The sequence below is a fragment of the Coptis chinensis genome, chromosome 8 (assembly GCF_015680905.1).
Source record: "Coptis chinensis isolate HL-2020 chromosome 8, ASM1568090v1, whole genome shotgun sequence".
Classification (NCBI taxonomy): Eukaryota; Viridiplantae; Streptophyta; class Magnoliopsida; order Ranunculales; family Ranunculaceae; genus Coptis; species Coptis chinensis.
Genome location: NC_141463.1, coordinates 4,081,212 through 4,094,056, shown reverse-complemented (window position 1 = coordinate 4,094,056; position 12,845 = coordinate 4,081,212). Strand labels below are relative to the sequence as shown.

Here is a 12,845-nt window from a genome sequence, read left to right as displayed (position 1 = left end):
GCAAGTTTTTGTTAGCCTTTGCTATAGGACTTTCTATGCCTGCTGCCCAAAACTCATGGGGCTATATGGCTGATAATATGTACATCTATAACTATGAGTATTTCCATGAGACCTATGTGGTGAGAATTTTTTGTATAGAGGACCAAGCCCTTGGTAGCCTATCCCGTAACATATAGGCACTATTATGTTCTTTATCATGTTGAATATCTTAGGGGAATGGCATTTTTCTTCTGAGAATAACACCACTTGTGACGTCTTCCTTGCTCTAGGTAAGGGACATATGATGTATGACCTTCCACAGACTTTAGTGTATAGTTTAGTATGAGCTCATAGTATGAAACATAAGTACCTTCTTATGCCTGTCTTGGTTTGCCGCTAATGCTATGTTTCTTTCCTGAGTTCTGTACCCGTTTCACGGATTGGGTTGGGGTTGACATTATGAGACCCACTAATTGCATTATACGCTCTTTCTGTGCTATGATTTGGCCGGGGTGGCGGCTACAACCTAATTGGGTTGCCCCTTACACCCCATCCAACCAAGTGGTGCTTGACAGGTTAAAAAAGGTAGATGATAAATGGTGTGAGGCCTGGCAGATAATCATGGCTTGGCAGGATGCAAATGAACCTCACTTCTTTATAGAAGGGGAGGACAACGTTTAGTGCTGGATATAAGGTAAGTTTTACTTTCTGTTAGTGTCTGCTTATGTCCTAAACAATTTAATTTTTGTTATTCCCACAACGGGTGGAACTCATATAGAGTTGCGTCTGTTTTTCTTTACCTATATTAGTAGGTTTTGAATTTGTTTTGCAGGTGTTCTAAAATTTTCACGCGTTTTCCATGGTATTTTTTATCCTTCTTATTTCTATACTTTGAGGATAAAACATGTTTTTGTTTGGGGGTGGCATAGAAACACGCGTAATTTAAGGCACCTATTAGGATATATATGTATAATATGTACTTTTCTTTCTAGTAAAAAAATAATAAAATAATAAAAAGTATTTATACTATGCACTTAAGAATATTGGTATTGTTTCTTTTTCTGTGATGATAGTAGTCTAGAAATTACACCTTAGCTCTTAAATTAGAATAGTTTTTAGAAATTTAGGTTAATATGTAGGTAATAGTCATTGCATCTTTCCACAAATATATTGCATGAGCATCTATGTTTGTATTGACAATAAGTTTTTGAAATCTAGGCTAAAGTACTTATTTTACAAATCTTGTGAGAATATAACCTAAAAGCCTTATATGAGTGAAATATCTGAGTAATGACACAAGGGAGAAATAAATTCTGAATAGAAAAATCACACGTCCACTTGCTTGATCACTATACCATATCCTAAGCGAGAATTTAGGTTATTTTTGGATCGATATAGCCAGAAATTCAAACCTATATGAAATTATTTTCCGCTAGTCGCTCCTCTGAGCCTTTCTTTAGCCTTTTCATAAACTACAAATCCTTTACCCTTTTACAAAAACAAATCAAAATAAAATCAGCCTACCCATTTTTTAATAAGTATGAGAAGTAGGATGAAATGAATAAAAGAAAAGAGAATGACCTGTGGAAAACCAAAAATTTGTTAGTTGCTTCAAATAAGAAAAGAAAAAAAAAAGTTTCCATCCAAAGAAAAAAATAAATAAAATAAAATAAAAAGTTAGAACTCCAAAAATAGATTCAAATGAGTCAAAAGTCAAAATAAAAAAGAAAAAATGGTTAACGATGAAAACAAAGTATAGAAGCAAAGTAAGAACAAGATTTTCTCTAGTTACATATGTTGAAGATCATATTATCTCTGACTTGTCCTTTTGAATATCCATTTCCTTCCTTCTTAAAACCATCACCTAATTCCCGTAACACCTAATAAAGACCTCTAGCTCAATTAGGAATAGGTTAGTGTGATAGTAAGTGGCAGATGTGTTTGATCGACCTCGGCTCCCTTGTACGTCATTGAGATGTGAGGAAAAGTGTGCCCACTCCACACTGGGGTGATCGAAACTTGAGTGGAAAAATCAACGTGTTTTTGTCTTGACATATTTGTGAGGACCTATACCCTACTTAAGGATGCTATTCCATAGTTTCAGAAATGGACCTGTTATTGCATTTCATAGCATGGTTTATTATATATATGTTTATCCGTAGATGATTGATTATTATGTACGTATTAGCTTAAGTTTCCAATTGATTATTCTTTATTCATTGCTAGTGAGATGTATAGATATCTGAGAATAAATAAGGAAACATTAATTTTATTTCTTAGTCGTTGTAGTATAAATGAAGTTTGTGAGTATCTTCTCTGTAAAACTTTCACGAGGCTATAACTCATCTGCTAGGAAATTTCCTAATGGTTTAAGGCCTTATTGCATATGGTCAATGCAATCGCACTCGACGAAACGAGATTAGTTAGAACTCCATTTTTACTTATTTTAATTTCACATATTTGCTTGAGGACAAACAAAATGTTGTTTGGGGGTAGTTTGATAAGAGCCCAAAAATATAGTTTTAACCCCTTAATAATATTACATTTAAACCAATTATGTTTATAATAAATAAGAGTTTGTACTATTTACGTACTTTTGTATATTTCAGGTCTTTGAGTCAACTATGTGAAGAAATATGTCACTTTTGCAAGAGAAATGAGCAAAGGTTGGTTGCTAAGAGGTTCTATGGCTAAAACCCAATTTCAAGAAGAAAAAGCCTTTTTAAAGCCCAGACAAAGCTGAAAAGTAAAAGTCAACGCGGGCGGAAATAGAGCATAAAAGTCAACAGAACTTCCGTAGGCCTTATCTTTGGACTCAGATCTTGGAATTGGGCCTACTATATGTCAAAACAACCGACTCGGAAAGATTTTTCTAATGGTCTTGGCCTTGATCCAATTAGAGGAGTAAACGTGGACGAAAATCCTATTGCAATAATTTCCAGTAGATAAACCCTTTTTGGATGTAAGTAATTAGGTTTTGGGCTTGATTTAATGGCCCAAAACATAGCTCCAAACCTAGCCCTCTCTTATATAAAGAGGACTATAGCAAAACTATAACTCTGCTACCTCTCCCTTTAGTTATTTAATTTAGTCTAAACCTAGTTTTTTGTTTTATTAGCCTAGCCACCATTAATTCAATTCAAGTTAATTTCAATACAAGTATTCCTTTAATTATGTCTTCTTATTCTTATTATTATTTATTCCATGATAGTCTAATGAACCATAGCTAAACCTTCATTATAGGGGTTTGATTGAAGTTGTGATGAAGACTTGATGTGTTAGTATAGAATAGTTGTATTAAAAAGCTTCAATTCTAGAGGGTAGTTCATTCACCATGAGAATGTTTTTCAACTTCCTCCCATGCTAATTATTAGTTGATTAGAGATGCCATTAATAATTTGGAATAAAAAGACCTAACTTTTATGTTGAACCTTGTGTGAAAACATAAAGATTAGGGTTGCAACAAACTCCATACTAGCACGTTAGGGATTGATCAAGGTAGATTTCAAATCTCCCTAATTCTTTCTCATATTCACTTCTTATTATTTAATTGTCATAGTTCAATTTAGAATATATTAAAGGGTTTTTAGACATTGGTCCTACGCTTAGTAGGTTTATTAGACTTTGGTCCAGAAAAGCTGAAATATTAGGTTTTAGTCCTAACTTTGTCACTTGACCGTCAGTCAACTCAGTTGACTGTGGTCATGCTGCTTGCTTTTTTGAAATGGCAAGAATGCCCCTGCGCATGCATCTCACGTGCTTACCTATTGAATTATTGATTGCACACGAGTCATTATATGCATCTCATGCGCCTAAATAATACCGTTGGAATCCAATAGATTTGAGTCGCCACGTGTCAAAATCTTATAATAGAATCAACAGTCCAAAACAAATAGTCTTTGGCAAATTGTTCTATAAGAGTCCAAACTTCAATTCTTCATGCATTTCATACTCCAGTTCTTCCTCCCTCCAAATAAAACCCAAAAAAAAATAATAATAAATAATAATCATCCAGACAGAAAACAAGCAAGCAAGAAGTTTGAAATATGGGTGGAGCTCCTTTCGAAAAATATTTTGCACCACAAGTAGGTAGACTTGTACTGCACTTCACCTTCCAACTCTTTAATGGCTGACAAGTAGGACTAAACCCTAATATTTAATAAACAGCAAGGACTATGTCCTAAATGATGACATTAATACTTTGGTCAAATTCTAACTTTTTTTTAACTATTTTTTTACAGATATGTCAGCTATGCTACCAAGAAGGTCACACAGCTACCAAATGCCCTTACCTGAAAAAGAGATGCAATCAGGATAAATGTAGAGGCATTATGGATTTGGTCAAGTATGAAGATAAATCAGGTAAAGTACATGAGATGTGGCTCCACTGTGATTGGGTTGGATGCTTCAATAAGGTTCAACTAACCACTGTTGACAACAAGCTTATTCTACTAATCAAGAAGAAAGTCACATTTGTCATTAATTGTGATGCGTGTGGGCATGAGTGCTGCTGTGTTGTGGAGTATCCAGAGTGAGGGTGTGTGTGTGTGTTGATGTGTTATGGAGTATTCCCTGTAAGGACATCTAACTAATGAAATAAAAGTTCACTTTTGCTATATAATAAGTGTGTGTAGTGTGTGTGCATTTCTGTAAGCAATATGAAGTATAACAGGACAAAAGAAATAATATATATAGCACTACAAGTAAGAAACAAAGAACATGGTTTCATACCATACCATAAGAGTCATCTGATTGATTCAAATCCAAAAAATAGACATACTATCCCAAAAGACACAAACATCTAATACCAGAACCTAAAATGACATGCTATCCCAAAATAGACATGCTCACCACTGACTTATGTAACTTATCTAGTGTATAGCCCAAAATGTAACTAAAAACTAAAATAAAATATGGTAAACTAACATGCTAAAAAGTACCAACTTCATCCACCTACTGTGTCTGGGTAAGGGGCTCTATAGCTCTATGGCTTGAATTCACTTGAGGAGTTGATGGTGTTGCTGCATCATCACCAAATATCAAATTATACAAACCCCTTGTCCTGGATCTGGTGCCTGGTGTTGCTTGCATTGGTGGTTGTTGTGATCTGCATCCTCTTGTCTTTCTATTCCTTCCTCTACCTCCTTCAGCTTCTGGTGTTTGTTCTTGTTGCATTGGTGGTGGTGTTGCTTGCACTGGTGGCTGTGGTGTTGCTTGCACTGGTGCCTATTGTGATCTGCATCCTCTTGTCTTTCTACTACTTCCTCTACCTCCTTGTTCTTGCATTGGTGGTGGTGATGGTGGCTGAATTGGAAGTTGTGGTGGTGTTCTGCCTCCTCTTGTCCTTTTATTCCTTCCTCCACCTCCTTCTTGTGTTGGTGCTTCTTGCACTAGTGGTGGTGCTTCATGCACTGGTAGCTGTGGTGGTGGTGCTTCATGTTGCAATTGTGTTTCTTCCTGGACTTAACTTCTTTTCCTCTTCCTCCCTATCTTATTGCCATCATTTGTTTCAGCATGTTCATCTAGTGCTTCTTGTTGAGATGTTGCTTCTTGCACTTGTCCCCCTACATGTCATGTTCTACCATTAGCTATGATACCAAACCATCACTAATTGAAATCTATTAAATTACCTTTGTCTTTACTCTTCCCTTTCTTTCCATAAATCCTTTTTTGTCTTACTTCACAAGTTAAGGCATTGTGACCAAGTGTTCCACATTTTTTGCATTTTCTCTTAGTCTTATGTGGTTCATCTTCCCCTCTAATCCTTTGCTTTCTTGGCCTTCCAGCCTGTTTTGTTTGTTCAGGAGGCAATACCAGTTCATTAGGACCTTCCTGTTAAGAGAAACAAACACATAAGTTGTATTACTTGATTTAATTAGGATATTTTGCATTAGTTAAAAAAAGACAAAGACATTAGTAACTTACAATTTCTGGCCAATCCTTAATGTTATCCAGTGGGTAAATATAATTTCCATAAGTTGCTCTGAATGCCTCCACACTGAAATATGGACTACAATACCTGCCATAAAATATCATGCAAAAATTAATAGTCTTGACAGAAAGCAACTTTAAAACTAGAATATCACCACAAAATGTAAAATCAATGTGATGTAAACATTAGAACTACCTTGCCCACTGGGGTCTCTTTGGTCTGAGGACTGCAACTGCATGTACACAAGGCACTCCTGACATTTGCCACTCAATGTAGGTGCAAGTAGGTTTGGCAATATTAACAGTATACTTAGTCCCAGTCTTGTTGTTGATGGCCAAATACTCAACATCTGATAGACCTTTGATCTCATACCAATTGTATCTCAACTCCCTTTGTTTAATCATGAACATCACATTAGGGACTACTTCACCATTCACTAATGTCTGTGATAGGTTTCTTCTATCATACACAAGTTGTAACAAATCCAAGTTGTACTTATCTATAAAATGGACTTATGGCTTATCTCTGATCTTCAGGATCCAAGCATTGAAACTCTTACTGAAATTATTTGTCAACTCATCACACTTTGAAATCCAATCAAAGTGTGCCCTAGCCTAACATTCTCTTGGCTCAGAGTCCAACCAATCCAAATCTTTAGGGTCAGTCTTCTTTATGATGCCCATGATCCTTATAAGCTCTGGTTCCTTGTAAGCCTTTGCTGCTCCCCAAGCTAGATTTTCCCATAATTCACCACTAAAAACTTTTTTAAAGTTCTTGTATATATGCCTAAAGCAATATCTGCAACAAAAACATTTATAAATGTTAGTATTACTAAAATGAAGAAAATAAATAACTATAATAATTTTTTTTTTTTTTTAAAAAAAAAAAAAAAAAACCCATGTTTGGACTCTACCTATTAGTGGAATGTGGGAAATAAGCAGCTACAACACTTAGAAGCCCCTTTTGTCTGTCACTAATGAAAGTAATCTTGTCTTTATGCAAGTCAAGATAAGGCTTCAGCTGACATAAGAATTGGCTCCATGTATCCTTGTTCTCCCCTTTGCATACATAAAAACCAATTGGGAATATTCCATTCATGGCATCCAGTCCAATAGCTGTTAGACAGCACCCACCATACTCACCTTTCAGAAAATAACCATCCAGACCAACTACTGGTCTACACCCATTCTTCCACCCATCAAGTGATGACTTAAATGCAACTACAACACCAATGAAAGACTGATTCTTATCATGCACAAAATATGTAGCAAGGCTACCTGGGTTAGCTTTGACAATCTGCCTACACATTTCTGGGACAAGTCTGTAACCCTCCTCATAATTGCCATTGATTACTTCAAGCATTCTTCCTCTAGAACTCCACGTAGTCCAGTAAGAAACTGCAACTCCATACTCATAAAACATCTCCTTTTGTATATCCTTTGGGCTGTAATCTGGATGGTCCCTCATTTTATCTTCAAGTGCTTTAGCAACCCATGGTGTTGTAGCCTGTGCATTCTTATTTTGCTCATCAGCTTCACATGTATGTTCATCATGATATTTTCTAAGAATAAAAGTGTGCTTGTCTTTTCTGGTCACTGTAGCAGTTATAATCCACTCACATAGAGGATCTTTGCATTCTAAAATGTATCTCTCCCTGTCATTTCTAACTTGTTGTGTACTAAACTTATTTTTTATTGCCTTTGTGTGGAAGAACTCTCTGCAATCCTCAACAGTAGCCCATGTCATTTGAGGCTTCAGCTCACATAACCCAAACTTTTTAGTTCTTGGAACTGGGTCCGCAACCTTAGCAATCTCCTTAGCCTCAAATACATTTGTCATTCCCTTCATAACATTTCCCAACCCAGTACCTTGTAATTCATCCTCCAAATTCTTTAGCTCTTCATCAACTGACATTGCATCTTCATCCCACTCATTCTCTGAATAATCAGTATCACTAGGAATGTACTCTTCATCAGCATCTTCCTCAGTACTAGTATATCCTGCATCCATCCAATTGCCAAACACTGGTTTAAAAGATGGCCCATACTCATACCTGAAATCAGCAGTATCACTCCCAGCTAGTAGCAATCCCATTCAAATCTTCTTCAATATCATTTCTTACAGCATCACACCATCATTCCCATTTAAGCCTTGCTGAATATCATGTCCTTCAGCAGCAACTTGTTCATTCAATTCATCCAAATATTCATGTAAATTTTGAGTATAGAATTTATTATCTACAGGATCTAATTGAGACAGGTGAACCACATTCTCAATCACATTGCCTTCCTCCATCACATTCTCAGATACTTGTTCCCTTCTATGTAAAGCACCAACTTCTTCATCATCAGAAATTTCCAGGACCAATGGCTCTCCATTAGGACCTACAAGTGGTTTATTCTTCAGTATGTTAAACCTTCCTGACTTTCTAATAGGTGCCATTGCTTTAGGTTTAGGACTTCGAACTGGTTTAGCTTTGTGAGTGTGAATTAGCTTAAGGGTTTCAGTTGGATATGTACTAGGTTTCAGTTGGAATAATAGAGGGATGTGTAAAATTATTGAATCTTGGTGATCTTCTAACAGTTTCAGTGACATTTATAGGTTTCTTAGGTGTGGTGGGTACAGAAGTTGGGGACTTAACATGAGAGGCAGTGGTGGCTTTTGCACTTGTTGGAGATGGGCAGACAAAAAGGTGGTATTTTCTGTCTTTTTCAGGTTTAATAACACCCCACATATACATAAGATGTTGGTCTTCTGTTATATAACATATCACCCCATCAATTATACTTACAATCTGAAAGTTATTAACTCCTTCACCAACCAATTTTTGCACATCTTTTATCAAATCTAGCATAAATAGGTCATCTCCATCCAGATTGAGAGTGTGTTGCTTGCCACCCTTGTAATCACTAGACTTAGTCTTCCCTTGTTTGGTTTTCCCCCATTGACCACCATAATGAATCACAAATTGTTTCACACCTAGCAAAGGACTAGACATAGTACTACAAATAACAACAACATTCAAATTCAGAAAACAAAATTACATACAATTTACATGAATTTCAATCTATTTCATATGCAATTAGCTGACATATGGCTGAAATACTAAATATCACAGTGTTAAACTAAAAACCCCTAAATTGTTTCAAGCATTTAGGATTAAATACACTTAATTAAAAATAACATATTAGTCCCACTTAATAATATAATATTAGAGTTTAGTCCAACTTCTTAAAATGGCAAGAAACATGCAACAGAAGAAACCAACCATTAACATAGAAGAAACCATTAACCATGCACTGCACGAGAAGAACCATTACAAAAAAGAATGTCTGAAAGAAAGATAAAACACCACTATAATATTATAGAAAAACAAAAGGCTTCAATGTTAATGTTATAGAAGGCTTTAATATACAAAAAAGATTATCGTGCAAGCATTGAAGGAAAGGCAGAAGGCTTTAATGTTACAGACATAGATTGATATACAAAAAAGGATTATAAGTGTTTGTTCATGACATCCAATATTTTAAAATCAAATAAAAAACACCACTTTAATATTTATTGCATATGAAAAATGTGATCTTTCATGTTTGCATATAAAAATGGGGTTTTTATTGTCAAACATATAAAGACAGCCTTTAACCTTTTTACTTACATCAACTTAAAGAGTTAGAGGATGAATATCAGCTCAAAACAACAACGACAATCAATTCCAGTTCATTCCACTCCAAAAAAATGAATATAATATGTGCAAACGAACCATATTATTGGTTTTAGGTGTAAGGTTTTCTGTGAGAAGTTCAGTCAAATGGTTTTAGGGTTTGAAAGTGAGAGAGAGTGATATGGTGATTGAAAGTGAGAGGACGATGGTTTGAAGAAAAAGAGTGAGAGAGAGTGATATGGTGGGAACTTTCCCTCCTTATTTCACGATATTATCGAGATGCGTAACTAAAATCATACGGCCACAAAATTAAGATTCTAATACCCAGTCATATAATGACACGTGTGCAATCAATAAGTTAATAGGTAAGCATGTGAGATGCATGCGCAAGGGCATTCTTGCCATTTCAAAAAGCAAGCAGCATGACCACAGTCAACTGAGTTGACTGACGGTCAAGTGACAAAGTTAGGACTAAAACCTAATATTTCAGCTTTTCTGGACCAAAGTCTAATAAACCTACTATGCGTAGGACAAATGTCTAAAAAACCCTATATTAAATCATAGTTATTGCCATATTAGTTATATTTAGAATAATTACTATCAAGTTGTTGAATTATTAATCACTAGTAGAATTAGTTATGTTCAAAGCAATTAGGAGTGGTACGAATTCTGACTCCTGTTTTATTATATAATAATCGAGAGTAGAAATTTGATAACAAAAGATTAAGTAGTTTTTACTTCTACCTAGTTTAATTAGCGTAAGTAGGAGTAAAAGCTAATTTTAATTCTATCAGAAGAGGTGGAAGATAATAACGAAGCTTCTTTGGAGGAGAGGAGACGCAAACACAGGGAGAAGATACTTCAACGCCAACACCTTGAACAAGAAGAAGAAGTGTCTCTATCTGAAGAAGAGTTTGATGAAGATCCGGGCAAGCTTAAGTAGGAAGAGGAGGAGGAAGTTAGGGTAAGATGAAACATATATTAGTTGAGTTGATTCAAAGGGTTGAGAATGGGATTTCTTCTATCCAAGTTGGAATTAGTAATTTTAGATCTAGCGAAATTAGTTAAATTAGAGTTTGAGGTTAATTAATTAGAAAGATGTGTGATTAGCAAGTATGAGTTGCTATTAGGAAACCAAGTTGATATTGACAATATAAGTAAGATTAGAATTGGGATGGTATTAGAAGTTTCTAATTATTAGCAGGTTAGAAGGAATTAGTAATTGAAGAAGTTATATATATGTGTGAGTGCTTCGACATTATCATAAGAAGAAGTGAGAGAATAATAAAGATGCATTTTTAAAAGAGATGCACTGATATGAAGGGGTAAGTTCTTTTGTTTAATATAAGTTGTTGAATTGATATAATAAAGTTTATTTTGTTCAAGTTTGTCTTCTATGCGTATTTCAGCCCTGTCCTTCTTTGCGAGATGAATGGTCCCATGATGTCCAAACCCCACATGTGAAAAGGCCATGAACTGGCTATATCAATCAGTTCTCGCACTGGTCGAAGGTGGTTGTGGCCAAACTTCTGGCATTGGACATACTTGAGAACGTATTTCTTTATTTCAATGTGCATTCCTGGCCAGTAGTATCCTTGGGTGATTGCTTTGTGGGCCAGCGTCCTGGCACCAGCGTGGTTTCCACATTCGCCTTTGTGAATTTTATCGAAGATTAGCAGGCCTTCTTGTGGAGTGATGCACCTTAAGTGTGGACCTCCCGCTGAGCTTCGGAATAATCTTCCATTGATGAGTGTGTATTTGCGATCTCAAAATTGCACAACACGATCTCCTTTTGTGTCTGCTAGGATGTCGCCATGCAGAATGAATTTAAATAATGGGCCTATCCATGATGATAGGGTTATATACTAAAAACATTACTTTTGTATTAACTCTAATTCTTTATATTTTGAATGAGAATCATATGAGCAAATGTTATGCCAATTATATATGTTATTAGTTATATGCATGCGTCTAATACTTTATGTTGCAGATGATATGCACTACACCAGAATTTAAGAATTAGGACACACTCTTGGGACTATATAACCCGTCTCAAATTAGGAACATTAGCTACCGTCTTAAATTGTTTGACCCCGTCGTAGTTGGGTTTTAGGTTGACTTGGGGTGACTAAAGGACACAAGCTTTCGTCCCAAATTAGAGACGAGACATTTTGTGCTCTTCCAGTTTTGGTGACCGTCGTAGATGATTTTATTGCCCTTGTTTTTTGCCCGCCCAATATTTCACTAATAATTGATTACCCCGCCCAATATTTCTTTCTTTCTTTCACTAACCCTAACCCTAGTATAAGAAGAAAGTGAGGCTTTTGTGGGAGGGCTCTGACAGTAAATCTTTGGTGGTAGTGGTTTGACAGTACGTAAGCTTCAAATCTCTCTCAAAATCGACAAGAGTCGGTACATCTCTCTCTCCCCTTCAAGTTTTGGTAACCCACTCTCTCCCTCTCTCTCTTTCATCAATCTTCATTTTTTTTAAGTGCCTCAATTGTTGAACCTCAATTTTCAATCTAGGGTTGTGTGTTTTTTTTTAATTGGCTCAATTTCTTAAATTTTTGGATTTATTGTGTTTTTAACATTGTCCAGGGTTTCTTCATTCCACTCCTTAAAATGTAAAAGCTTATGTTTTTTGTTGTAGTATTTTGATGTGATTGTACTGTTGGCATGATTTTATTATCCGACCTAATTAAAATTGTCATGGGTTTTGTAAGAATAATAATTGAATGTTAAAGATACTTTTCTTAGATATCGAAACCGATAATACAAGCTTGCGAGCTGATTTGCTTTTTAATGGTCTTTATATAATATAGAAATTTAATTTGCATTGCACTTTTAGTTCAATTTCACTTTGAAGGAATGAGTGGTCGTGTTGTTAGACTGCCCAGATTTAATGCATGAAGTCCAGAAGCTTTGCTGTTCAAATTTAAAATGTGTCTATTTGGTATCTAAAACATGGTCAGGCTTTTAAAAATTCCAAAATCTCAATTGTGAAAATTTATGGTTTCTGTGCATTTTTTTTTTATAAGTAAACTTTATTAGAATGGGGTGCAAAAGCACATCAAGTACAACTAGTGAGCGAGTACCTCAATTGTATCAATTATGACTACGTAGAAAGAAAACAAAAGAACAAAGAAATAACTCCCTATTACAAGAGTCTCCCACCCTCGTGGTCCCCTAATGACCTTAGTCCGATCTAAAAGCAAATCTTTGAAGTGGAAGTTTTTTTGGCTATATTTGGAATATTTTGATAAAATATAGATG

The 12,845-nt window shown here is 35.5% G+C and overlaps 2 protein-coding genes across 6 annotated transcripts in view; both read right to left on the bottom strand.

Moving 5' to 3' along the window:
• Positions 1-12,845, bottom strand: part of LOC147479408 (protein DETOXIFICATION 16-like) — an 89,468-nt gene that overhangs the window by 18,694 nt on the left and 57,929 nt on the right. The gene's annotated exons all lie outside the window — the stretch shown is intronic.
• LOC147479413 (uncharacterized) lies at positions 5,443-8,353 on the bottom strand. The gene is made up of 7 exons (XM_086576137.1): positions 8,034-8,353; positions 6,825-7,964; positions 6,531-6,709; positions 6,107-6,410; positions 5,905-5,998; positions 5,610-5,811; positions 5,443-5,543 (listed from the first exon to the last, which is right to left on the bottom strand). Exons 1-7 carry the CDS (start codon positions 8,351-8,353, stop codon positions 5,443-5,445), a joined length of 2,340 nt encoding a protein of 779 aa, XP_086432263.1.